This window comes from Vespa velutina, chromosome 3, assembly GCF_912470025.1.
Source record: "Vespa velutina chromosome 3, iVesVel2.1, whole genome shotgun sequence".
Classification (NCBI taxonomy): domain Eukaryota; kingdom Metazoa; phylum Arthropoda; class Insecta; order Hymenoptera; family Vespidae; genus Vespa; species Vespa velutina.
The window spans coordinates 11,648,279-11,675,353 of record NC_062190.1 but is presented as its reverse complement, the minus strand read 5'-3'; the positions used below and the strand labels follow the sequence as shown (position 1 = coordinate 11,675,353).

Below are 27,075 nucleotides of genomic sequence, written 5' to 3'. Positions count from 1 at the left end.
TTACAAAAAAAAAAAAAAAAAAAAAAAAAAAAAAAAAAAAATCCAACTTCGAAATTTCCTCATGTGCTCGATTCTCTCAGATATCGACGATATATGTAGGGTGAGTCAGTGACCATTGCCATCTTTAACGTTATTGTATTCATCGTTATCAGGAAATAATGTTTCGTACGAGAATGAAAAAAGGAGTAGACGACAACTATAGACTAATAAATAAATTTTGCTTAATAATAATTACATATTGATTAACTCCTTATATTTTTATTTCTCTGTCTTCTTTCTTCTCTCTTCCTCTAATAATATGCATCGAAAATGAAGAAAGGAAATAAAGAACTTTGTTTCGTTAAAGCTAAGAAAGTGATATATATTCTTCAGACAATACATCCTCCTCCGTCGTTGTCGTTCGGTGCTTAATGCGCGAATTCCTTTCTCGGTTATTCGACACCTCAACGCAAGGTAAAGAAAGCCGCGGATTCTTAAAGCGTCCAGGCCGCCGACGATTTCGTAAGCGAGAGTGACCGGAACATAATCGGATTAACTTTTTCTTCTTAGTTTGAATTTACCGCCTATAGGAGCCGTGGGTCACGTGATCCTGGGGATCGCGCGAATTTTCAAACGATCCCGAAAGTTTCCTTTCTCACGCAGGTATTTCCCTTTGAAATAAAATTCGTTCGAAGAAAGTGATAACGAGAGATTGATTAGATCGTAAACGTCATTATTCGTAAATAACGAAATTTCTATTCTTCTCCATCTGCACCTTCGTTTGACAAAAATGAACGTTTCTTAACAGCGTCATTGACTTTTGTCAAATTTATTCGTTTCGAAGGAGAATATCTTAAAACTCTCGTTGTTGAAGTAAAGCCCTCCCCCCCCTCCCTCGCCGTGCCTCACATTCCTCGTAATTTCGGTTCGCATTTGACCCGCAAAGCGTGCCGAGAGGTGGATCGATTAAGAGAGAACGACGATAGGTCAGTTACGTACGAGATTTACATGCCCCAGCTTCCGCGTGATCCATCCGTCGTCCCTGTCTCTCCCTCCCCTTCCCCCTCTCTCTTCTCTCCCTTCCGTTTTCCCTGTGTGCTTTATCGGAGAGATTCGACCGCGAACTACGCGCCTTTTTTTCAACGAACAATGTTCAAGGTCACGATTAAATATAGAACCGAAGCTCTTCTCTCTTTTATCATCGTTCCAAGTAATAAAAGGGAAAAAAAGAAAAATTCGTTTACAAAACACACGATGAATGTTCGTTCGGATCTTATCGTCTCTCGCGTATATGTATTCGTCAATGAGTTTATACCAAGCGTGGACATTTTTGAAGGGTTCGTTTTGCTCTTTACTTGTAAGTACATTATCGACATACGGAATGTAGTCGTACGCGGAAACACGGCGCTTCTAATAATAGGCGACACGTTCCACGACGTCACTTATTGGTCGGCTTTACTTAGTCCTCTGGAGAGAGTGAGAGAGAGAGAGAGAGAGAGATACGCGCGTCTAGTACGTATGGCACGTTGTCCGTAAACGATATGGCGCTTATTGCGAAGTCGCATTTTATCCAATAAAAAAAACTTTGACATGAATTAGCGATTTTTGTGATCGAAGGTCGATAGAGGAAAATAGAGAGAGAGAGAGAGAAGAGGGGGGAGAGAATAAAAAATATGGCCGTCGTATTGTCCACTATTTTTCTTACTTTTTTCGAGCTCGAGCTTCCAGTCACGTGGTATTGTTTACCAACGTCGATCAATCGTACTGAGACCACACTGTCGCCACTATCTCTCTCTCTCTCTCTCTCTCTCTCTCTCTCTCTCTCTCTCTCTCTCTCTCTCTCTCTCTCTCTCTCTCGTTCGACGTTAATCCTCAAACGAATAGGAATTGCAATTTGTTTGTAATTTATTTTCGCTCGATACCGATCGCGTAAGTTAATCGTCGTGGCCCCGCTAGAACGAACGATGGGGGAGTAATGTAAACGCGTAATTAACGGGAAGCTTGTATATACACGAACGCAAACTCTTTGTCTTTCTCATTCTCGTTGTTTATCCTATTGTTAAGAAAAGTCACGTGGCGCAGTGCGCGCTAGAGCCAATAATCATTAGTCAACGTTGTTTTCAATATCGTCGCAACGTCCTGTTGCGTGTCTCTAGGAGCGAGCTAGTGTATGTGCGTGTGAGAGAGAGAGAGAGAGAGAGAGAGAGAGAGAGAGAGAGAGATGGGTAAAGATAGAAAGAGGAATAGGTAGGTAGATAAATAGATAAAGACAGAGAGAAGTCGCGAGGTCGCGAGTAGTAGCAGCAGCACCACCAATGGCAGCAGATGTCGATAGGCGAAGGATAGAAAGGTATAACGAGAGAGGAGAGAGATAGAAAGAGTTTACGTACAGACGACGACAGTGCCGAATGGGTATCTCCTTCCTTTGTCGAGAGGAACGCGCCGAGAAAACAAAGCGGAAGCGCGCGGCACGCGTATCGCTTCGCGCTCGTCGGCCTATATCGTTCGTTCGTTCGTTCGTTCGTTCGTTCGTTCGTTCGTTCATTCGAGAGAGATAGAGAGAGGGGGGAGAGAGAGCGTAGATTTAATCTCACGGATTTCATCCCATTACTCGATCCTTTATTTCTACCATTAACATCGTTATCGCAGGTGACGATCAAAAGGTATTATCTATTTCTCTTTTTTTTATGTGATAATCTCGCGACGTCCTTCGCTCGAAAAATAGAAAAGTGTGCGTTAATAAAATGAAGTAAAAGAGACGACGACCACTGTCATCGTTTCTCTCGAGAAAATCGTTTTCTCATCTTAACTTTCAAATCGAAACGAAAAAAAAGAAGAAGAAGAAGAGGAAAAAAAAGAAAACCGTTCGAAATGCTATACGACCATTGAAATGCGTGGGATCTCTACTATTTCGTTTTTTTTTTTTCTTTTTTTTTTTTATGTTTCCTCGTGATATGACGTCCCCCTTTTCTCTATAAGGTGAAAGATGAAAAAAGAACGAAGACCATCTGCCTCGAATGTTCTTATCCTTTTTTTTTTTTTCCCCTTAATCCTCGTCCTTCTTTTCATATCGCACGAAATGGACCGCTAACTCGAACTTACCTGCCGAAGGAACTTTTTTTCTTTTCTTTTTTCTTCTTCCCCATCTTTCTCTCTCTCTTTCCTCGTCTTTCTTCGTTTTCCTTTACGCACTTCGTGCTTATTTTTTCTCGCCTCGCTACAACGAATTCTCCCTTATCGGGAGATCAGATATGTATTTCGTAAAAAGCACTCGTAATTATCTCTCTGTTCAGCGCCATTATGCCGGACGCCATCGCCGCGTCACGTCAACTGATGAGCGCTCCTGCGAACGCGGAAAATTTAAAATCTAACTCGAGGATCTCACTTTGTCGATATTAAAGGGCCTTGCCTATCCTTCCCTTTGCCAACGTTAACTTTTTATCATTTTCTGTACGATAAAGGATACGTTACGTGCAATTTTTACAAGCTTTTCCACGATCTTCTTTTGTACTTTGTTTTGAGACATGAAAACTAATTAGAGAGGGGCAAAGGGAGAGAGAGAGAGAGAGAGAGAGAGAGAGAGAGAGAGAGAGAGAGAGAGAGAGAGAGAGAGAGAGAAGAAAAGTAGTAGATAGCCTTCGATATATATTTGTATATATAAATCGATGAAACGATCATCGAAGCTCGATTCATCGATCGACGTCGATCATGATTCATGAATAACGCGTTGCGTATAAGTTTAACCACTTTTGGGAACGCAACGCGCTGACATGCAATATAAAAAGAATATAGAAATACTAATGTATAACAAGATGGACCGGGTGTAACTTGCATATATTTGAAAACAAAATTTCAACAGAATTAAAAATTTATACGAAATATTACTATATAGTCATTCTATGTCAGGTTACACGGTCTAGCTTGTAAAGACAATCGATAAAAGATGTTAAAAAGTTGTTGAATGAATTAAAAGTGCGTAAAAGAGTACTGAGAACGCCGGACGATAACGCTTAATAAGATCGACCTTTCGTTCGATATACATTTTGCTCGCCATTTCTGGTCCATATGTTAAATATAGATCGACGTTTGCCAGTAAAGAAAGAGAAAGAAGATGGAGGTCTTAAAACGAAGATTCGCTTGTCATTTTCTCTCTCTCTCTCTCCCTTTCCCTCTCCTCTCCGTATCGATGTGCAGCATCAGCACACGTAGAAAGTTAACCAGATTCGCTATTTAAAGATATATCCCAGATTTTACTACGATCTAATTTTTATTCTTGTATCCTTTAATTACGACATTGTCGCGTACACCGTAACGTATTACTATCGTTTATACATACCGAACGTAAATTACAAAATGATTACTATACTCTCTCTCTCTCTCTCTCTCTCTCTCTCTCTTTCTTCCCTTCTGCTACTTCTTCTTCTTCTTCTCTTTCTCTTCTTCTCACAGAAGAAACCTTCTTACGTTTCCGCACGAGTTTTCCTATTGCGACTCAACTTGAAGCTCGTAGAGCGTTTCTTTTAAGAGTGGAACGAACTTTCGCTTAATATGGATAATGCTTCTTGAAAGAGCGCTTTTCAAAACCTCTATTCAAATCTCTCTCTCTCTCTCTCTCTCTCTCTCTCTCTCTCTCTCCCTCTCTCTCTATCTATCTATCTGTCTATCTATCTTTTTCTCTCTGTCTCTAAATTCCGCATGGTTTTGACCATTCACGAATTCCCGACGTCCATTATAATTACCGAATATAAAAAATAACGATTCACGTGGTATTCATTGATAAAGTTCGAATCAATCGGCGTTGACTTTCAATCTGATGTATATCAAAGCGCCATCGGTGGAGTAGGTACACTATAGTAACATTTCCCGATAGCCACGATTACCACAACGAATTACTATTTTATTCGTATCGTCCTTGCATTTACCTGAGAATCGTAAAAGAGATGAAAAATTCACAATGGAGATTCGGTCTGTTTAAACGGGACAGCCGTTATTCTAGGATTCATAATCCTTTGGATTAAAAAAATTCTTCGTTTTTTTTCGTGTCTCGTAAAAACGATGTAAATAACATTTTCTTTTTCTGATTACAGATATCAACTCTGTCGTCGGTACAGAATGAAGGCGGACAGTGACGTCAAGTGAGAAGGAAAGGGGGTAACGTAATAAGGAAGAAAAAAACTAAAGCCCCTTTCGTGAGGAGGACGCATGCACTGACGAAAGCGGAGAAAAGGCTGAACCTCTGAGGTGTAAAACAAGGTAAAAAAAAAAGAAAAAAAAAAAAAAAAAAAAAAAAAAAAAAAGAAAAGAAAAGAAAAAAAAGAAAGAAAGAAAGAAAAGGAAAAAAAAAGTAAAAGACGAAACCAAGGAGGAACGCAACGGATCACCGCCAAATGCTAATAAAATTAGTCGATGAAGAAAAAGCACCAGCAAGACACAAGATACAAGCACGCATACACAAATACATCTACATACAAGAAATAAATAATAATAATAAAAAAATAAATAAATAAAAAATATACAATTTTCGTGGTAACGTGTGGAAAAGTGAGAGTGAGAGTGTACGAGGTAGAGTAAAAGAGAGAAAGAGATAGTGTGTTTTGTGTGGTACAAAAGAATAAGAGAGAGAGAGAGAGAGAGAGAGAGAGAGAGAGAGAGAGAGAGAGAGAGAGAGAGAGAGAGAGAGAGAGAGAGAGAGAGAGTCAGCGCGTGAAAGTAGTGTACGTGGAAGAAGGAAAGAAAGAGGTAAACAAGCGGCAACAAGCAGAGCCAACGGCACGACAACAGCAAGAAGGAAAACAAGTCAAGAATAAGAGAAGGAAGAAGAGAAGAAGCTGAACGAAGTCGTGGGCGTGAGCGCGTGTAAATAAGAGCTATTTTTTCGTATGATAAAGAAAAAGGACGAGAAGGCGGTAGGTTTTGTCGTTTCGAACGCGTGGAGAGGAAGAAGAAGAAGCCAAAGAGGAATAGAATACGTTCGATGATCCTTCAACGAAATATCTGAGAAAGAAAGAGGAGGTGGAGGAAGAAGAGGAAGAGAAGAAGATAGAAAGAACCCTTCGATCGAAGGGACATACACGAATCGTTTGGATATTATATCCTCCGTTTCGATGCTCTTCGATTCGAGTAGTCCACGCTTCTTCCTCCTGGCGTGGAATCTTTTCTTCTTTTAGAGGGGAAGTGAGAGAGAAGTAAAAAGATAAAAGGAAATACATACATACACACACACGCACACACACGCACACATACATACATACACACACACACACACACACACACACATATATATATATATATATATACATATAACAGAGAAGGAAAGATTGGACGTAGCGATTTTCCGCGAGACTCTTCCCTTCCCGCTGGTAGATAGAAGGGAAAAGAAGAAGAAGAAAAAGAAGAATAGTAGTAGTAGGTTGACGTACGGTGCTGTAGTAGTGCTGGTGGCTGTTGTGGTGGTGATTGTGTCTGGTGAGAGAAAGATAGAGAAAAGAAAAAAAGGAGAAGCAGGAGGAGGAGGAGAGCAGTCGAGCGGTATCGAGAGGGCAGCCGTGCCCCATGTTGTGAGCGTCTGAGGACTGCCGGGGGCAGAAGTGAAAGGGTGGGAAGGGTGCCGCGGGCATGGAGTATGGAGGCGGGGGCGGTGTGGGACGTGGGGGTGTCCAACCTCCCTCCGCAGGTGCGAGGGGCATCGCAGGCACCGACACTATCGACGCTGCGTGGCACAAACACGAACAAATGATCCTCATGGAGTCCAGGCACAAGCAACAATGTGAGTAAAAATCTATATATCTCTACTTAGTACATACGACGGTCTCGATCTTTACCCATATATGTGTAACCCATGTCTCTGCAACTATGTGGGACTGAGGCGAGTCAATAGCCAGTCTTCTTTCATAAATAATATCAAAACTCATCATAAATTGCGCCGAAGAAATTCATCCCCAATCGCTAACGAATTACTCGACTCATCGCGCACTCGACTATCCTGCACTTAGATAATCGGATCATTCTTGTTAGATTCTTTTCTATCTTTTGTTTTCTCTTGTTGCTGGTAAGGTGTCCGAAGACTCGATCGAAAGTTGAGAAAGATATATATATATATATATATATATATATATATATATATATGTATATAAAACTATGCAGTGCATCTGCGGTATTGCAGGTGCATCGCTTAGCGGTAGTTTTCTCTCTTTTTCTCTGTTCCGCGCGAACGTAGGAGTCCGCTTATTAGCAGGTGCACGATATTGGATCGGACTAGACTCATTTCTCGGTATCAAGCGAAAAAGATCAACGATCCACTTTCTCTCTCACTCTTTCTCTCTCTCGTTCTTCTTCTCTTTTTATGAACTCTTTTTTTTCTTTTTTTTCTTTTTTTTTTCTCAAGTTCGCATACAACCGAGCAATTTCCATGTAATATTCTGTCCCGATCCATCAAAATAAGCCGGGCACGTTAAGGACACGTTCCCGAAGACGAAGGATTGGCGGGGGTAGTTTCTGCCCCTTTGTATGAGCTTAACGAGAAAAATCGTTGATGGGTAGCATGAGAAGAGAATTTTTCTTTCAATTATGATCGAGATTATCGAGATGGAAGGAGAGAGAGAGAGAGAGGCAGAGAGAGAGAGAGGCAGAGAGAGAGAGAGAGAGAGACAGAGAGAGAGAGAGAGAGAGAGAGAGAGAGAGAAAGAAAGAGGCAATAATTTGATAATCGAAAGAAAGATGAAGTTGTTTTCACGTCGAATTAGAAAGCGATTTTCGGACTCGATCGTCCATTATCTCTGTCGAATGGTAGAGTTCAAAGACGTAGACGTTGGTCTAGAAGAGGGGAAGAAGGAAGGAGGGTTTGAAGTGAGTGGAAGGAAGAATATCGGCACGTCGCCGAGGGGTCGATACGCTACCGCGTACTTTCGATGCGAACGGAAAAAGCAACTGCCGCATTCGCGGTCCAATGACTCGGGAAATTGTTAATTATCGCGATAATAAGAAAGAGAAAGACTTCTCTCTTTTTTGCTCTCTATTTCTTGGATTTTACGGACGTTAACGGGTTGTCGCATTTAAATTGTTAATAAAATTGTCTCTTCATTTTGACCGTCGTTGATAAGCGATTTCAATGATATTTTGATAGATTGATTAAAATTCGACGCAGTGTGTGTGTGTGTGTGTTTAACGAATAGCACGCTAAGAGAAGAAAGAAGAGAAGAGCATTGACTCTGGTCGGGTGCCTCCGCGTAAGGTGCATCGTCTTTCTGTTTCTCGCGGTGAGCAGAGTCTATCGATGATCACATGTATCGGATGTGTGTTGGATGCGTGTGAGGAGAGGCATGGCTGAAAATAATGGGATGGACGATCGCAAGGTGGAACGTCGGACTCGCGGTAAAGGGTTCGCTCTTTTATTTTTCAATACTCTACGGTGAAAGTGTCGATGTGGTCGATGGAAAAAAAATCGAAGGAGATGCAACTACGATGAGGACGAGTTGTGTTTTTTCTTTATATATATATATATATATATTTTTTCTTTTTATATATATATGTGTGTATATATATATATATATATACACACACAGAATCTTTTCAATCGCATTTTTCCCGAGTAACATGTCGATCGACATAGGGAAGATCGTAAGGGAACGTAGAAAGAAACGCAAGCATTTTGAAGAAACGAGAGTTAGCCGACCTCCTATACTTAGGCTCGAGTTGTCTTGTAACGTCGACGAGAATAGCGTGGTCACGTTCTGTTTTTCTCTCTCTTTCTCTTTCTTTTTCTCTCTCTCTCTCTCTCTCTCTCTCTCTCCCGGTGAAAGACAATCGGCCGGTCGTTCGACATCGAGTAGATCGACTCCTCTCTCTTTCCATCTTTCTTAGTTGAAAAAAAAAACTTGGAGCGTCACTGACCTTCCCAAAGATCAAATGCATTAACTCCCCTTGTTCTCGTGCCGTGTCCGTTTCGAAATAGACATCGTCAAGAGAAAGAAGAAAAACATAAAAAAGGGATAAAAAGAAAGAAGAGAGGAAAAAAAAAAAGAAAAAAGAAAACATGGTAGATGTTTCGATTCGTCGTTGTTATCGCGCGCTTGGAAGATAAAGAGCATCGAGAAGAGTTAGCTCCTCGCGTGTGGAATTCATCGTGCGAATTCTCCGCGCGCGAATTCTCTTAGCGCGTATCGAGCGATCTAAAAATACGCGATAATTGGTGGACGATCGTAAAGACGAGATCGAAGATGGCGTCTGCAATCGGTATTAGAGAAGAGGAAGAAAGATTCATCGGGTGAGCGCATTCGACGGATGCACGTTCGTCGTTCTCTTCCCTCTCCTCCTCTTTCTCGATTCGCTCGCGTCGGATGCCGGCGTCGGCGTCGGCGTTGGCGTCGGCGTTGGCGTTGGCGTTGGCGTTGGCGTTGGCGTTGGCGTCGACGACGTCGCCGTCATCGTCGTCTCTTCGTCGGACTCGACTGGGCCGGTTTTGGACCGATGCCTGATCGGCGACTCTCGGACAATTCGAAGACTCTGGTCGACCGTTCACCCGACTGACGTGTATTTTCGACCTGGCACCTTTCGGTCCTCTCTCTCTCTCTCTCTCTCTCTCTCTCTCTCTCTCTCTCTCTCTCTCTCTCTCTCTCTCTCTTTCTTTCTATTTCTCTTTCTTTATCTTGTCCTCTCAGCTCCCTCTTCGATTCCAGAGAACCAATATCGACAGACGTTGACCTCGCGACGAGTTTCGAAGAGAGACAGGGAGAGGGGGGAAAGAGAGAGAAAGACAAAAAAAAATGATTGACTTTCCTTTTGACTAGAAGAGGGAACTCTTGAAATCCTCTTGGATGGAGTTGAGCGTACAGTTTGTAGTAGGGCTCTCGTCGCTTTGAGGGGATTATTAAACGAATGATTTTAAGAGTCAACTCAGAATTCGATTCACCTTCTAACGGGACGCTTTGGCCCTTTTCGATTCTTGTCAAACTTTAGTTAGAAGCTGGGTGTAAAAAGGGAAAAGCTAGTAGCTCTAGGAGAAAATCTTAGAAAGATGTCAAACTCTGTACGGTTTTTCTTACGGGGATCGCCGTTCGTTTCTGCGATGTCGTAGATTGTATGAGAAAATCTCGTGAGTCGATCGTAGAGGGGAAAAAAAAAAAAAAAGAAAAAACGAGTAGTACGATTATCTCTCTTATTTTTAATGAAAATAATAATAAAAAAGGAAAAACAATAAATAAATGAAAAATATTGAAAAGATAAACTATGTCGCGTTTTTACCGATCGACATCGTACTTCATCGGCATCAAAACTTTTCACGGCAGCCGCCATTTATTGGTCAGGAAAATACGAAAAAGTTGCGAGAGAAACAAGGATAGTAGGAGTAGGGGCATGATTATCGAGTAAGCAATAACCACCACATAGTTCTCCTTACTACTATTCGAGAAAAACATTTCTCTCGTCGCGAATCGTTTTCAACGATAATAAACTCGTGGTCGTCGTTGTGTCTGTTTTTTCTTAAACGAGCCTTTGAAAGGATCCTCTTGTATCTTCCGATGGATATTTCGATAGATATTACGATTACAGGCGATGCATCTATCTAAGGTGAAACATAATAATTATAATAAATTCGTAGCGATTTTCGTATCGATTAATTCGCACTCTTATGAAACGTTATCAGAAATCGCGAAAGGCGTTCATTAATGCGCTAGTGGCACGCGCGCGCGCGCGCGCGCGAAAACGCGTTGGAAGGTGTTTATTGACATGCAAATAGGGCCACGACGCGTCTCCCACGTGGAAGCCGTTGCTTTCTCTATGTGTGTGCCGTCTCTGTCTCTTGGACGCAGCACGCGTCGAAATGCTCTTCTCTCTCTCTCTCTCTCTCTCTCTCTCTCTCTCTCTCTCTCGCTCTCGTTCTCTCATCTCTTTATCCGTCTTCTTCGCTATCCACGAACCCTCTCCGATTTCCGACACTGACCTCTCCAATTTTCAAATTACGTCGCTCCCATTGCAAGCTCGCTGACACGACGAGGGATCCACTCTCTCTCTCTCTCTCTCTCTCTCTCTCTCTCTCTCTCTCTCGCTCTCTCTCTCTCTCTCTGTCTGTCGGTCTGTCTGTCTGTCTGTCTTTCTGTCTTTCTCTTTATCTCCATCTCTTTCGTTCTTCTCATCCTCGCGTTGGCTCGCTCGTGTCGCCTGTCTGCCTGGCTCGATGCAGGATTCGTGCTTGGGATCGTCTAAATTATTCAAGATTTGACGTACCCATTTAATCGGATAGCAGAATGTTTTGGAGGGCGTGCAAGAAGGAAGATGGGAGAAGACCCCGAAGTACAATGGGACCTCGATTATCTCAACTAATTGGGAGACGCCGCCGTGTTGCGAGTGTTCCAGATGACGGAAGTCTTTTCTCTCTTTCCCATCATCTATCCGTCTTTTTTCTTTTTTTTCCTCCCACTCCTCTTCCCCACCCTTTATTCTTCGGGAGCATGAATTTAAGCGAATTTTTATCGGTCTAATGTTCAAATAAATGTAAGATTTTTTTTTTCAATCGAAAATGACTAAACGAAGAAATCAAAGAATAACAGACAAATTTATAGAATTATTAAATAATTTTCCATTGATCAGAGTAAAGTTTGTCAACGCATGATTACAGGTTTGACGTTCGAAACGTCAAAGAATTAATATACCCCTACGTTCGTCTTCTTAGCTTTCTCTTTCCCATCGAATTGATCCCATTGGGAATAAGAACATTGGTCGAGACAAATATACGTTTAGAAGGGTACAATTCGTGTACGATTATGGAATAGGATTAAAACCCTATCTTTCTTTTTCTCTCTTTGCCTTTTATCGTTACGTAACACTCTCCAATTAGGATGCATCGTTCGTGCGGCTATCGGGACAATTATTTCGCTGGAGTAATTATGTCACGCGAATATAGTTCGCAACCCGACTACATATAAACAGTCCTAGTTTCGGGCAGCGAAGCTTTACCGTTTTCGCTCTGTGCTTGTAAAGAGAGAGAGAGAGGGAGAGAGAGAGAGAGAGAGAGAGAGAGAGAGAGAGCCAGAGTTCATGGAAAGAGGTCAAGACCAAGGCAGAGTTCGCCCTTTAACGCTTATTCTGTAAGATCTCTCGAAAATCTCAATTCTTTATTTCTTTCTTTCTCTTTTCTTTTCCTTTCTTTTTTTCTTTTTCTTTTTCTCCACTCTAGAAATCTGCTATTCGATCGGAAAACGACAGCTGCATGTAATTTGGTTGAAGCAAGCCTTAATTTATGTAGGACACACCTCTCCCTCTTCCTCTCGTCAAAGCCTTTTTTTCCGACGTCATCACCTGCCGAATTCATTTCGCGGTTGTCCTCTTGCGAAGGTGCGAATTGCAGGCGCGCATTTTGGAGGTAAACCGTGTAATAATACCATAACGAAATTTCGTCATGCTGTGAACGGACGAGACATCGTCCTGCCGCATTTGCGTTCCATTATCAATTAACTAACATTTTGCCGTGGAGACGATAGGAAGGGTGACGGGTGAGGGGAGGGGTTGAAATGGAGTGAGGAGAGGGCAAAAAGAAAAATAAAGAAGAACTTAATTAGCGTTTCTCCAAGGAGGAGTCACGAAAGGATGATTCTCGTCATTTTTTTTTAAGTAATCTCTTACTTTATATATATATATATATATATATATATATATATATATATATATATACTTTTTTTTTCTCCTTTTCTTTTTCTTCTTGCAGAGAAGATAAGTGATATAAAATGATAAAGACAAATGATGGTTCGTATATATCTTTTCCAACGGCATCAAAAGCTCGTCACAGAAAGTCTTGTATATTATAATTAGAGAGAAAATGTCGAATCGAGAGAGGGAAAGAAAGGCAGAGACAGAAACGGGACTTGCAGGTTCCCGTACAAAAAGGAAGAAGAAAAGGAAAAAGTAGAAGAAGCAGGAGGAGGAGAAGGTTGAGGAGGAAGAAACGAAACGAGTTCGATGCCGGTCGAGAGTGCGATTTTGCAAACAGTGGACCATCGTCCACCGGCGTCGGGACCTCTCCCTTTCTCTCTCTCTCTCTCTCTCTCTCTCTCTCTCGCTCTGCTTCCTCCTCTTCCACCTCCAGAGACTCTTTCAAACGAAAGATCCTCGAATCCCGCGCGTCCATCGAGAAGAATCGTTCTTTCCTAGGCGAGTGCCGCGGAAGTCGCTCGAAAAGAAGAGGAAAATTAGAAGCTGTGGATCCTCGAAGCGCACTCGTACGGTCTTAAGGATCTTCTTTCTTCGAGTCCTTTCACTCACACCCCTCTCTCTTTTTCTTTCTCTTTCTCTTCACGAACCATCTCTCCTCCTCTCGTCCATCGTCGCTTCTTCTTCTAATCCAGATGGTTCGGTCCTTCAGAACCTTTCGTCAATCGGTAAGGACGTGAAAGATCGATTCTGAAAATCCTCCATTCCATATAGAAAAAAAATCGTCTTGTCGTGAAAAGTATTGGTATTATAGAATGAAGAAAAACAAAACGGAAAAATGATGAAAGTTCGAGAGGAAGATAAAGAGAGCCACCTGTACCAAGGTGGCGTACCTTCTCGGTGATCATCGGCGCTTTCTGGTCCAGGGTGTCGAGATGCAAGCAGAAACCCTTTTCTCGAAGGGCTACTCCTCCCTTACCCTTCAGTCTCGTCTCTCTCTCTCTCTCTCTCTCTCTCTCTCTCTCTCTCTCTCTCTCTCTCTCTCTCTCTCTCTCTCTCGTTCGCTCACTCTACAGCTTGGGTTCGCATGGAAGGCAGACCAGCCAGTCGGACGGCGGTTGCTCCACCCCCGTGCGACACGATCAATACGCGGCTCTTCTCTCTCTCTCTCTCTCTCTCTCTCTCTCTCTCTCTCTCTCTCTCTTCGTCTCTGTCCTTCTCTCTCTCTCTCTTTCTCTCTCGCTCTCTCACTCACTGGTTCACTCACTCTCGCCATGTACACCGTGCAGAGCAGATCGGCTCTGTAGTCAGCAGCAGCAGCAGCAGCAGCAGCAGCAGCAGCAGCAGCAGCAACAGCAACAGCAGCAGCAGCAGTAGCAGAAGCGCTCGGCTGTTCGTTTCGAAGCGTTCTTTCTGTTGCTATGCCGGCTCCCCTTGCTTGCTCCTCTTCTACTTCTGTCTCCTCTCTCTCTCGCTCTCTCTCTCGCTCTCCCCATCGTTCAACTTCCCCCTCTCGTCCTCTCTTCTCTCGCCTTCGCTACACCATACTATTCCCCGTAGAACCCACTCTCTTTCTCTTGCTCTTGGCTTCCTCCGGCGTCGTCCTACAGGATAGCTCCTGACGCGTCCCGTTGCTGCTCCTCGAATATCTCCAAATATACGTATATGTATACTACCCGGGGTTTTTTTTTTCTCTTCCTATTAAGCCTTCTTTATTCATCTTCCACAATGATGTTTCGATGAATTCTTCTTCTTTGCCAGAGATAGAGAAAAGATCTCTACCAAAAGAAGAGTAAAAGTAATAAGGTACGCGTATTTATCGCGTACAAGAGTAGAGACGTCTCGCCAACGGAAAAAGAGAAACCTAGAAGCGGCATTGAATTCTTTTTGATCACACAAAAGAACTTAATCCTTTTATAATTAATACGGTGAAATAGAGAAAGACCGTTCCTATGGCGATACCTTGTACCTTGTTATATATTTATTAAATTCGTAGAGGATAGATCTGGGAAATTTTAAGGGAAACGTGAAAATGGTAGCCATTTAATATAGTTGGCGAGCTGCGAAAAAATTCGGTCTGCAAAGGGTTAAGCGTAGTCAATGTCTTGTTACTTCGTACGTGAAAGCGGGATGCGCGTTCCAATTTCATTCGTGCCGAAGGTGGGAACAATTTTCTACTTGGTGACCAGGAGTACAAGGTGGGAGAAATCTTGAGAGAGAGAGAGAGAGAGAGAGAGAGAGAGAGAGAGAGAGAGAGAGAGAGAGAGAGAGAGAGAGAGAGATATGCGAGATTGGAGAACAGTAATTTATTATGGCTTTGGAATAAAATTGCTTCTCGTTATAGCTTGAAAAAGAATCAAATTAATAATTAGTTTGAAATAAATAAAAAGTATCTGATCAGCTGACAAGCACGATTAGAAAAATTATGCGGATTTTCGATTAATCCTAGACACCGAGCGTTATTTTAAGGAAAGTTACGAAGTGCGATAAGTCAATTTTGAGGGACGTAAGAGTCAATGTCTCGATTGAAATGGACCAATTTCTGTACGAGATGGATAGATAGATAGATAGATAGATAAATAGAGAGAGACAGAGAGAGAGAGAGAGAGAGAGAGTGTGTATGTGTGTGTGTGTGTGTGTGTGTGTGTGTGTGTATGAAGGAACGGAAGGTTTATTCGAGAGGGCTAGTTCCCGTCGTATTCGCGGTAATAAAGCGTGCAATCGGAATAGCGAGTCGAGAAAGAGACTTAGATCTTCTCTGGTGTACCCAGTTTTACAGAGTTTTCTGGGTCAAGGCGAACGCAAACGCGATCGTGTTTACCGGGCGTTTATCGCGCGTTCGTTCCTATATTTTTTGCAAGGCATAGTTTTTCGTGGGCCCACGGTACCATTTCTATTTCGACGAAACGATTACAAAGTCTGTTTTCGAATCGTCTCTGACGCGGATAAGGAATTATCTCTTTTTCTTTTTCTTTTTCTTTTTCTCCTTCTTCCACTCTTTATTTCTCTCTTTCTATCCCCCCAGACGCAGATACTCGCAGAATCTCTTATAAATCTCGGGATGCAACTGGTGCGCGCCGCCCTCGCCGAGCTTTTATCTCTCCGCGAAGTCGGAAGCGAGTTTCATTATTTAACGAAGCCGCGTGTACGTCTATGTATGTATACGTGCGTGCATGCTTGCTTGCTCGCATGCTCGCTCGCTTGCATGTGTGTATGCACCAGGACGCATAGAGTTCGTTTGGAATAACGGTCAGGTGTTCCTAGACGGCGTCTAACTGGCCGGCATAAGCCGTTGATACTTGTGCAAGAAAGTAAAGCTTTTTTCTTTTCTTTTCTTTTCTTTTCTTTTCTTTTCTATTCCTTTTTTTTTTCCTTGTATCCGTTGCACCGTAAAATGGGACGATTAGAGACAGCCCGTTGAACAGAAACAAAGCGAGAGAAGAAATCTTCATGCAAAACTTTTCACGTGCTATCGATGCGTTATTCCAAACGTCCATAATAAAATGTCATTTGGTATCCTTTAAGATCTTCTATTTCTTTACTTTCCAAAGAGAACAAGTGTCCGATCGTAAGACACGATCATCGATTATTAGTCGAACGGATATCTCTTAGGTCGAGGCACGTTCGATCATGGAAAGCAGTGCGCGAAACAATGCGCACCGCAATAGCCGCGCGATTGCGCGAGGTCAGTGCATAAAGGAGCAACGACGTTCACTGCGGAATTCCGTACACGTATCTTTAAAACTTATCTCTTCTCGTCGATTTATCGAGCCCGATACTCTCCTTTCTCTTTTTTTTTTTTTTTTTTCTTTCTATTTCTCTCTCCCCCCCCCCCCTTCCCCTTTCGTAATTGAACGTAAACTTTGGCCGATATTCGTAATAACTTCATTTTCAGGATATTGTTCGGTTACGTATTTGATTATTATTGGTTGGCTCATAGAACGAAAGCAAAAAAAAAATCGAAGGATCTTCTTCTCGTCCTTCTCTTCGTCCTTGCGTGCGCGTGCGCGCGGGCGGGCGGGCAGGCGGGCGTAAATATGTCGTCGCGTCGTCGACGAACGTGTCATTTTCGCGTGATTAAATGAAATTGTGAAACCGTGTAATAAGTACATAGTTACGGTTAATACGAAATCGATAGCTGCTATTATTACTTCTATATTCGTTATGTCATTACGAGAATGTTAAAGCCATCGAATAACACGAATTTCGCGGGGATATAAAATGAGCGGGACTCGACTCGTCCCGTTAATTAGTAACCGTGCGAGTTCAAACGCGGAACTTGTATATTTGCGCCTATTCTATTAATAAACTACAGCGTCACGTAAGAACGTCGTTTTTCTTCGACGTAAAAATTTATTTGCCATGTTATACCAATAAGGAGCTGCAATGAAATCATACTCTATTCGAATATGAAATGTATGGGAAAGAGAATGAAAGGAATAAAGGAAAAGGATATATCTGTGTGTGTGTGTGTGTGTGTGTGTGTGTGTGGATATGGATATATGTACATATATATATACATACATATATATGTATATATGTAGCAAATAGTTCCCCAATATTGCTCGATCCTCTCGATTTTGACGATTCATTTTTGAAGATTCGTATCTACTAGGTGTATACGCCTATTCGTTGTTTGAACGTACCTCTACTCTTTCTCCTCGCACGCGATTAATCTCTTTGCTTACGAGTCTCTGTAATTACGAGAGAAGGAAAATACGTAACCGCGACTAAAGGCGGAATTTCGAAATCGTTGGATTTTATGTCGTTCGTGAAAAAGTCTGGAGAAAAATGTACGTATCCAAAAAAAAGAAAAAATAAAAGAAAAAGAAAAGAAATAGATTGTTCTTCTTCGTCGAAATAATATAAGAAGGCTGACGATAATCGCTAGCGTGTTTCGTCGATCGATGCGAACCGAGGGCGCACGGTTTTCATTTTCAGCCATTACTCATTTCTCTCTTTTTCTCTCTCTCTCTCTCTCTCTCTCCCCCTCCCCCCCCTCTCTCTCACTCTGCTGCCAATGGTATTATTGCTTTACCAACATCTACATACATATTTGTAATCATCATTAATAGGAGGAAAGTAGGCTGTGTTATAAAAACTTTGACTGTTTATTTTCTTATCTCTGTTATTAAAAAAGAAAAAAAAATGATTAAGCAAAAATATCCAAGCAATTTCTTTCAATTCAAAAAATTGAGGACTTTTATCGATAGTGCGAGAAGAAAAAAGGGAACATAGTTGGGTGCGAAAGAAACGTAGGAAGGAAGTTAGCCGTGTAAAGGCTTCAGAAAAGAAGGTGTACGAGAGAGAGAGAGAGAGAGTGTGTGTGAAGGGGAGAGGGCGAAGAAAGAGAGAGAGAGAGAGAGAGAGAGAGAGAGAGAGAGAGAGAGAGAGAGAGTCAGATAGACAGTCAACGAGAGAAAACGATCATCTTGTATTCAAGTCACACTCTGTCTGTTGTGTACGTAGGTTTATACAACGCGTCGTTGCTTCGTCGTCCTCTCGACGTCCTCCTTTCCTCCTTACATCCTTCTTCGCCTCTGTCTCTCCCACACCCTCGTTGCCCCTCTGCCTGCAACGATGCACGTCCTACCAGCCGACACATACGGAAATTTCTGATTGCGAAGAGTCTCTCTCTCTCTCCCTCTCCCCCTTGCGTTCGAGCTCTCTTTCCGTCCTCATCGCACAGGCGTCTGCTAGGCGGCATAACGAAACGGTTCTGGAGACGGCGAATGATCGGAATTCTTTGAAATTTCGTAGCTCGACTATGTACGTACGTACGTACGTATGTATGTATGTATGTATGTATGTCGGAAAAATTTTCCTTCGAAGCAGCCAAGTCGATCATCGTGTTCTACTTTGTATTATCTTCGATCGTTTTCGACGAGAAGAGATAGAAAGAGAGATGGAGAGAGAGAGAGAGAGAGAGAGAGAGAGAGAGAGAGAGAGAGAGAGAGAGAGAGAGAGAGAGAGAGAGAGAGAGAGAGAGAGAGGTCATCGTCTTCGCTTCTAAGTAATTAGGCTAAAAAGGCGGCTAACGAGAGTGCCAGTCTCTCTCTCTCTCTCTCTCTCTCTCACTCACTTGGTCTATCTCTCATGTTGCCGTTTTGTCGATCGATCGGCAAAGGACACACTCCTGTCCTCCAGAGCAGCTACCATCAAAGAAACGTTTATCATTGGCACACGTCCGTGTACTGTACTACACGGTGCTCGCGAACGTAGTTCGCGTCGTGGGAAGCTTTGGCATTTCCGGATGTAGGTTGATATAGTAGGAGACCCACCGAGAAAAGTAGCCATAAAGAGAGAGAGAGAGAGAGAGAGAGAGAGAGAGAGAGAGAGAGAGAGAGAGAGATAAAGAGAGGAAAAAGGAAGGGGGAACGAGGCACACGGCTATTATGAACAGTGACACGTATTACGTGTCGAGTGTACCGGGTGTTCCCAACGTATCCAGTAGCCTGGAGAAATAATAAATCGACGATCTTATTCGCGCAAGGTTCATAGCCTTTCCTGAAGATTTCAACGTCTAATTGGATACCCCCTGACGCCCAGGCGATTTTTTATTCTATTTTATCGTAGCGCTTCCTTACGCTTCTTAAAGTCCGTTCTTCCTTAAACGTCTTAGTCTACGTACGTTTTATTCGATCTTCCTCCTTTGAAATATTACTTTAAGGACGTATAACAACAGTTCGACGATAGAGGATTGAAAAATTAGTCGGAAAGGAGGCACGCGAAACGCAGAAATCGACTACGTTACACCGTGGAACACGCGAGGACGACTTAACGACGGCGGATCCTGCGGTTTTTGCGGTTTCGTATGCCTACACCTTCCGTGTACTTTGCGGTCCGACGAAAAACGACTCGTCATCGTCGACTCGAGAGTGCGACTTGGTTGGTAGCTTATCGATGAGGAAGATAAGGAGGAGGAGGAGAAGAAGGGAGGAGAAGGGATGAGAAAAAATAGACAAGAAGTATGACACACTTGGTGGTACTCTCCCGTCGGAGGAGCCTAAAAAGTCTTTCTCAGTCATATACTAATACCAAAAGGTTTCTCTTTTTTTCGTAGGGGTAAAAGCGAGGAAAAGCGGCGATCTCTCTCGATCTCTTCGCGCGGGAGGGATATCGAGTCATTTGTCGTGAAAGGGGAAAAAATGCGGTTCGTCGTTCACGAGGGCTCGCGCTCTGCTACGTATCCGCAAGTACCCCGGGGGCGGTTCCAGGTGGTGGTGAAGTACGGTGGGAGGGGATGGCCAGTAGGTGCACTAGGAGTGATGGAGGGTGGGAGGGAACTCTGGGAGGAGGGGGCAGATCAAGAAGCATGAATGAAACGGAATGCGTGTTGGCTATCGTATGGCCTATGTCAGCCTTTCGTGACCTCGCGACGAGGGTTCTCAATTCGCCTTGCGTTCGATCCTACAACCGACTACTACTAGACCTCGCTTTCGAAATCTTTCGTTATCATTCGATTATACAATTTTAATGGAGATGATCGGGCCGATAGAATAGAATGAATGAATTTGAATATCAAGCAAATTTTTTCTCTCTCTCTCTCTCTCTCTCTCTCTCTCTCTCTCTCCCTCTCTCTCTCTCTCTCTCTCTTCAATGTTTCGAATGTACCAACGTTATAATTCGAGCCTCACGGAAACTCAATTACGATCGTTATCGTCGCATCTTCCTTCATACGAAGAGGTTCGCTATCGGCGATCAGGATTCTCGACCGCAATTTTGGGGTTAATAACGAGAGAAAGGGAGAGAGGGGGAGAGGTAGGGGAAAGAAAGGAGGCAGCCTGCGACAGACGGCGTACGATCGTAGATGCCAGGTGCAAGCGGTTAGGATTCGCGTTGTACGAACGTGCTCATTAATGGCTTCGCTGCTCGCACATGATTTACTGTTTCAAATTAAGATCGCATTATCAGTCAACTTTTATACTTTTGTTTATAGTTTTGACCGACTGTGTACGTACCACCATTTCTCGAACCGACAAAATTTGCATCTTTTCGTCTTTCGCATCTTTGCATCAAGAAGCTTATTAAGAGAATGATCGTGAAAGGGGAATCCTGCTACGAGGCAGAAAGCTCGAAAATTTCGATCGTTCTAGGAAAGAAACGAGACTGGTGATAACGATTCGATAGCCGCGACGAGCTCGTAAAACGTTCCAATTCCATTCGTACGCCTATCGACCGAAAGAATAATCCTCCCTGTCCCTATCGATATCCTGAATTTTTTACGCTCGTCTGCCGTTCGATCTATACATGTATTATATACATACATATATATATATATATATATATATATATATATATATATTATACAGGTACAGGTGTGCGCACACGTGTGTGGACCGACTCGATGGAAACCGAGTAATTCTCGTCGGTGATTCTTTTTTCTGTTTCTCCCTCTCTCTCCTTCTCTCTCCATCCCTTCCTCTATTTCTATCTCTATCATTCTTTATCGAGTATCCTTCGAAACGACGCCGATGGCTACATCGAACGATGCTCTTTCGCGGTGAAAATCGATCGTCGTCCAACGTCGATACGTTTCTCTCCGATTGAAATGCCGAGTCGAGACGACGCTACTCTCTCCTCCTCCTTCTACTCTTCCTTTTCCTTCTATACGTCTCCTCGACTATACTTCGGGAAAACTTTGGTAGGAACAAATGCGAGAGCGCGAACTCCGTAGCGCGTTCGACGAAACTTTGCTTTTACTTTCGGCGCGTGCCGAAGACGAGCCATCGGCCAAGAGTTAATAGCCACCCGTTCGAAGCTGCAAAAATGTCGCGCGAGATGTTCAAGCAAAGTGTTTCGGAGAATCTTTCGATCCTCTTTTTCTCTTCGATGATCTTTCAGCGCGCTCTGTTCACGAGAACGGGCGAGCGATCAAGCGAAGAGAGACTTGAAAAAAGAAAAAGAAAAAGTTTATTATTCATTTAATCCGAGTCATTCGTTATAATTTCCTTTTCGTCGATGTACGTAGTAGTGCACTCAATCTCGTTAGAATGTAGCATTCTCTTCAGACCGTGTCATTTAATGTATTCATTAAAAAAAAAAAAAAAAAAAAAAAAAAAATGGTGACAGAAAAATGATTGTAATTACGAATCTTTCAAGTTTCGTTTAAAAGGCGAACAAAGTATTTTTTTCGTACGTAGCAATCGAGGGAGAGAGAGAGAGAGAGACAGACAGACAGACAGAGAGGGAGAGAGAGAGAGAGAGAGAGAGAGAGAGAGAGAGACAAAACAGGAGATCGGAGAACGCTCGATCAGCATTTTCCTCGGTCGAAAGCCGGAGCGCGTTAACAGGCTCGTTCGATTAATGGGTCAAGTATGTATGATCCGTCGCTCGTTCGTTCGCTCGGCCGACAGTGAAAATATTTCTGCCGTCCGAGGGTTAATCAGTAGATTAGGCAGCCGATGGTGGTAGCTCGTTGGAGGAGATAATCGCTTCGATAGGGGTGACAATAGTCTGGAGATTCGTAGTTTAAGGGTGTCGGGGTACTTTTAGTTCTTTCGAGGGCTTGCTTTCCTCTTTCTCTCTCTCTCTCTCTCTCTCTCTCTCTCTCTCTCTCTCTCTCTCTCTTTTCTGTCTTTCGTTTAGACAATCGATTCCCTCTCATGCAACAAACTCTCTCTCCCTCTCTCTCTCTCTCTCTCTCTCTTTCTCCCTCTCTCCTCGTTTCGCAGACATGCAAATGGGATACGAGACGCCGTCATTCTATGCCACTGGGCCGGTTTGTTCCTGAGAGACCAGCACGGAAAGAGAGCGAGAGAGAAAGAGAGAAAATGGTAAGGAGAGAGTAGAGGAGAGTAGGATTGAGAACCCTTGCTCGAGCGTGTTAATGAATGATATTTTTTTCATTCAACCGCACCCTGGCCTACATTTCAAACAGAGCTCCGGCGTGCCACTGGCGCCTCTCCGCTTTCCGATACGCAGTGGCTCGTAAAAATGGTTGAGGAGGCGGGGGTTGTGCCGGTGGTGGATGGTAGAGCGGCCTGGAACAGCAGCATAAGGGGGGTGGGCTGGAGGTGGTTTCAGGAGAGTGGAGGCGTCGGAAGAAAAAAGCTCGACTGGCTTCTGGGCCAACGGAGGAGCTCGGATAAAAGCCGAAGAGAAAAACTACGGAAGGAAAGAGAGTGAGAGGGAGAGAGGGAGAGAGAGGAAGCGGGTGGATGGGACGGTCTGCAAATTTTACTCGACCACCCACAATTTTCCCGTTAAAGTTTACCATAGTAGCATCGCCAGGACGTCGACTCTCTCTATCTCTCTTTCTCTCTTACTGATTATTTACTTGGCCCAAGGACACACGACGAATTGTGTCGAGCGATTAGCCAATTGCCACTTCCATGGACCATTTAACGGAAAGGATGATAAGGACGGGAACGGAAGGAAGGCACTGCCGAATGCTGAGGAAATTAGGGACGTTCGCGACAACCAGTTGATTCTTGCTTTGTTGTTCCTACCCTCGTCTACCTTTATCGTCGATTACACGTCTATCGTTGTTAGAAAGAGTGAGTGAGAGGGAGAGAGAGAGAGAGAGAGAGAGAGAGAGAGAGAGAGAGAGAGAGAGAGAGAGAGAGAGAGAGAGAGAGGAAGAGGAAGAGGAAGAGGAAGAGGAAGAGGAAGAGGAAGATGGTATCCAAACGACCTGTTTGTTTTTCTTGATATTTAGTAAGAGAAGAAAATGAAAAAACCTTTTAGCGAGAAAAAAATAAATTTGATTGATCGATCCACAGATAACTTTTCATCTTATTCACCATTTGCGTTTACATTTCATACTAGATCGCAAGTATTTTATTTTTTAATTACACGAGAAAGCCAGCAGCTACTTACCACGTGAAAAAAGCATCGAAAATACGAGCGCTGGTGAAATTTAGGATAGAATTTTAAAGGACGTGCATGAAAGTGGATAGAAAAGAGGAGGAGTGAAAGAGAGAGAAAGAGAGTTTTGGTTTACGAAGTAGACGACGTATAAGCTAGTTCGAGACATGTATAACAGAGTCGTTAAAATAACGATAATGTTTCGATGAGTTGCGGGGCAGACCAGAGGACGATTCGTACATCAAAATTAACGACTCTGCTTACTGCCGTCCCCAACTTCTACTCCATACCGATCTGATATATATTTATCAAGATAATTCTTAATTATCGGTCAATTTAGCGGACGGAACGTCTAGCTCCACTTCTCTCTTTCCATTAGATATTATAACGAGATAAGAAACGTATGAAAGAAAAAGGAAAATAAAAAAGAAAGAAAGAAGGGTTATTGGGGGAAGGGTTAATAAGACTCGCGTGCGTAATCACGTGAGACTCGGCGAGACTCGCGGTTGCTTCCCCTTTATGACGTGACTTCTTCGAACTTATCGTTATTTCCCGGCTCGATTCTTTCGATTGCTTTTCAGAGAAGCGACAATTGTTATCTCTAACTCCAACGCATTTCTCATTTTTACCGAGGCAAGATCGTCGTTTATATAGCGCCGCATTATAAAGTTTCTGAAAAATCGATTATTCTCGGAAGAAGCAAATATATTCGTCCTTATATATTATTATCTTTTTCTTTCGTTCGTTACATAAAAAAAAAATAATTCGAGCCTTGCAAAAAACAAAAAAGAAAAAAGATCATAAAATAAAATAAAAGCATTTGCGACGATCGTTGAACTATCGATCGATGTTTGATTCTCGATGTGTGTATGATTTCAGTGAGCGGGAGGACGGGGACCGGAGGGGCGCCCTTGTACGGGCGATTGGTCGCCGAAGAGCCCATGCCCCCAACGGTATGCGGCGGTGGTGGTGGCGGAGGTGGTGGGGGTACCGGTGGGGTTCCGCAGGAGACCCCCGCGGACATTCACGCCATGCAGGCCAGGATACCCCACAGATTCCGCGATCCAGCCACGGCACCCCTGCGGAAGCTCAGCGTCGATCTTATCAAAACCTACAAGCACATCAACGAGGTAAAAACGATTCACTTGCTACCACCATGACATTTTACTTTTTCTTATTGATCATAAAAACTTGAACGTTCTTAGATAGATTCTGCATTTAAAAAGAAAAAAGAAAGGAAAAAAGAAACCCTTAGTGTCTACCTTGACATTTGTAGATTTATGAAAGAGTCACTTGAGAAGTAACTCTTTTTTGGAATAAGTTATATACCAAGAGGACGTTACCATTTCCTCATCTTGTTAGAGACGAACTCTTAGTTCGGTATGTCCTCATAAGCCTTGTAATATCCTTCGCAGAAACTATTCTCTCTCTCTCTCTCTCTCTCTCTCTCTCTCTCTCTCTCTCTCTCTCTCTCTCTCTCTCTCTATTTCCTCTCGGGTCGACGTTCTTGGGAGTAAGTTTTCGTCAGAAAAAGAATTATGGCCATTCTTTCGTTCGTTCATAGGATATTGCTTCGCGAAACGTTTCGAATCTTCTTTAAGGAACGTTTTAAGGCCACCCACGTGAGGCCTGAGAGCTCATAGGACACTCCTACGCGTCCGTAATCGTCTCGAAATTCTCTCTTCCTATCGTATAAGAGTAGCGTGGTGACGTTGTCTCGAGGTATCGAGCGTCATTATGGAAATGACTTATCCTTTAAATCGACGCGAATATTTTATTATTCATATTTATATTTATATATATATATATATATATATATATATATATATATGTATGTATGTATATATGTATGTATTCTCCACACACGAATTGACTTTTCTCTTTTCTGCTCTCTTTCTTTTTCTTCTTTTTCCGGGGGGTTTTTTTTCATTCTTGAATTCACGCGAAAACGATAAATGTATTTATTTTTCAATCATATATCGTGCAAATCCAGGAAAAACAAGGTATCCGGTCACCTGCGCGATAAAGAAGCGCATAGCTCTTCTCAAAAGCTAATCGTTGATAATCGTTCGAGTAGACGTATGCGCCGTTTCGTCGAATTCGATACGAGAAAGTCGATAGGATGAGTGAGCCCGTAGGAGAGATTACGCTCGTCTTCCGCGAAAGACGACTCCTAAGGCTTTTCTTCGATAAAAATTGGAAAAGACTCGCCGAGCTCGTTAGAGGGGCGATGAGGAGAAGCAGGATGAGAAAAAGCTCGTGAAAAATTGGTCTAAGGTGGACGACTCGTTACGGTCCCATTCACAATAAAAAAAGGAGAGCAAGAGGGAGAGAAAGAGAGAGAGAGAGGCGGGTGGGGGGAGGAGAGAAATAAAGAAAAAAAGTCTCGCGCCGAGGAGCGTAGTAAGAGGAGGTCCGAATTGAACTATTAATAACGGCGATGGAGTATCAACGAGACTGACGAGTTCGCGCTTATTTGCTACTCGATTTCTCGACTTTTCTTTTTCTTTTACTTTATATATGTATAGATAGACTTTGGATTATTAGCATCAAGTCCCTTCCTCCCCCCGTTAAGAAGAGATACGTCTTTTTACGCTGAGCACAAACTTTTCTTACGACTGTGAATACGTTTTGAAAAATGTTCGAGCAGCATTTTCATTCTTCTTCTTTTTTCCTTTACTTTTTTTCTTCTTTCCTTTCCTCTTTCGTATTTTTCTTTCGTCGATCGATAATCCGCGGACTCCATCCATTCATATGCTTGCTTTCTTTCCTTTAAAGAAATGTTCGTCTGGACAATGATTGGTAAAAGAGGTGTATCGGTAGCCTTGACATTGCTCATCTTAAAGCATAGTTAGATATTCTTACTATCGACGTACGATCAAGACGTGGACGAAATTTTAAACAACACCGCGCATACATACATACATACATACATACATACATACATACATACCCTTTCGGTCATCTTGCTACTTGTAGATTGCAGTTTAGTGACGTCACGCCTGACGTAGCCGGTGTGACGCCAACGTAGAAAGATACATACGCGATAACGCGTAAACAAACGAAACGCGGCCAAAGGATAGAAAGGATAATTACTGGTAGTTGGCAAGAAGATTTGCCACCCACGCGAGTTAAAGAGGAATAGAATTCATGGAAGGTGGTACCATCAAAAATACAAAATGGTTCGCAAAGTGCAGTGCCACGGTATATACTGTAGGAGGTTACTTTAACTAAATGGGTGAATGAGAGAGCGAGATAGATATTGCCTTATGATATATAAACAGCTGTTGAGCTCATGGTCGAAGTACGCTGACTATACCCCTACACATCCATCTGGAAGTTTTATCTTATACTCTCGATCAATGATTTATCGTTATCTCTTCCAAGAATTTCTTATCTACATCAAGAAACGTGTGAGAATTTGTTCTTCAAAAAAACAAAACAAAAATATAGAACAAAAATAAAAAAAGAAAAAGGAAGAAGCGAAGATGAAAACAATTTATTAGACGGTATCTTGCCATATTCAGGCTTCTCGTATTATCAGCAAAGGACCTCTTCTCGTGTGGGCCGTAGTAAAGGCCACGAACATATAAGGAAGGCGAGCGTATGACGTGCCTTTCGAAATCCCAGTGACAGCGGATTCGCTTG

At 42.8% G+C, this 27,075-nt stretch overlaps 1 protein-coding gene across 5 annotated transcripts in view; it reads left to right on the top strand.

The window, feature by feature from the left end:
- Window positions 1-27,075, top strand: part of LOC124947560 (serine/threonine-protein kinase minibrain) — a 44,946-nt gene that overhangs the window by 2,312 nt on the left and 15,559 nt on the right. For 3 of the 5 annotated variants that reach the window (XM_047489882.1, XM_047489884.1, XM_047489886.1), the window contains exons 2-3: window positions 5,067-6,745; window positions 24,307-24,557. In XM_047489882.1, coding sequence (XP_047345838.1) covers window positions 6,595-6,745; window positions 24,307-24,557 — 402 coding nt within the window. In that variant the 5' untranslated portion in view covers window positions 5,067-6,594. Of the gene's footprint in view, window positions 1-141; window positions 2,330-2,356; window positions 2,643-5,066; window positions 6,746-24,306; window positions 24,558-27,075 lie in introns of those variants that run through there. The other 2 variants (XM_047489885.1, XM_047489883.1) reach the window with 2 other exon arrangements.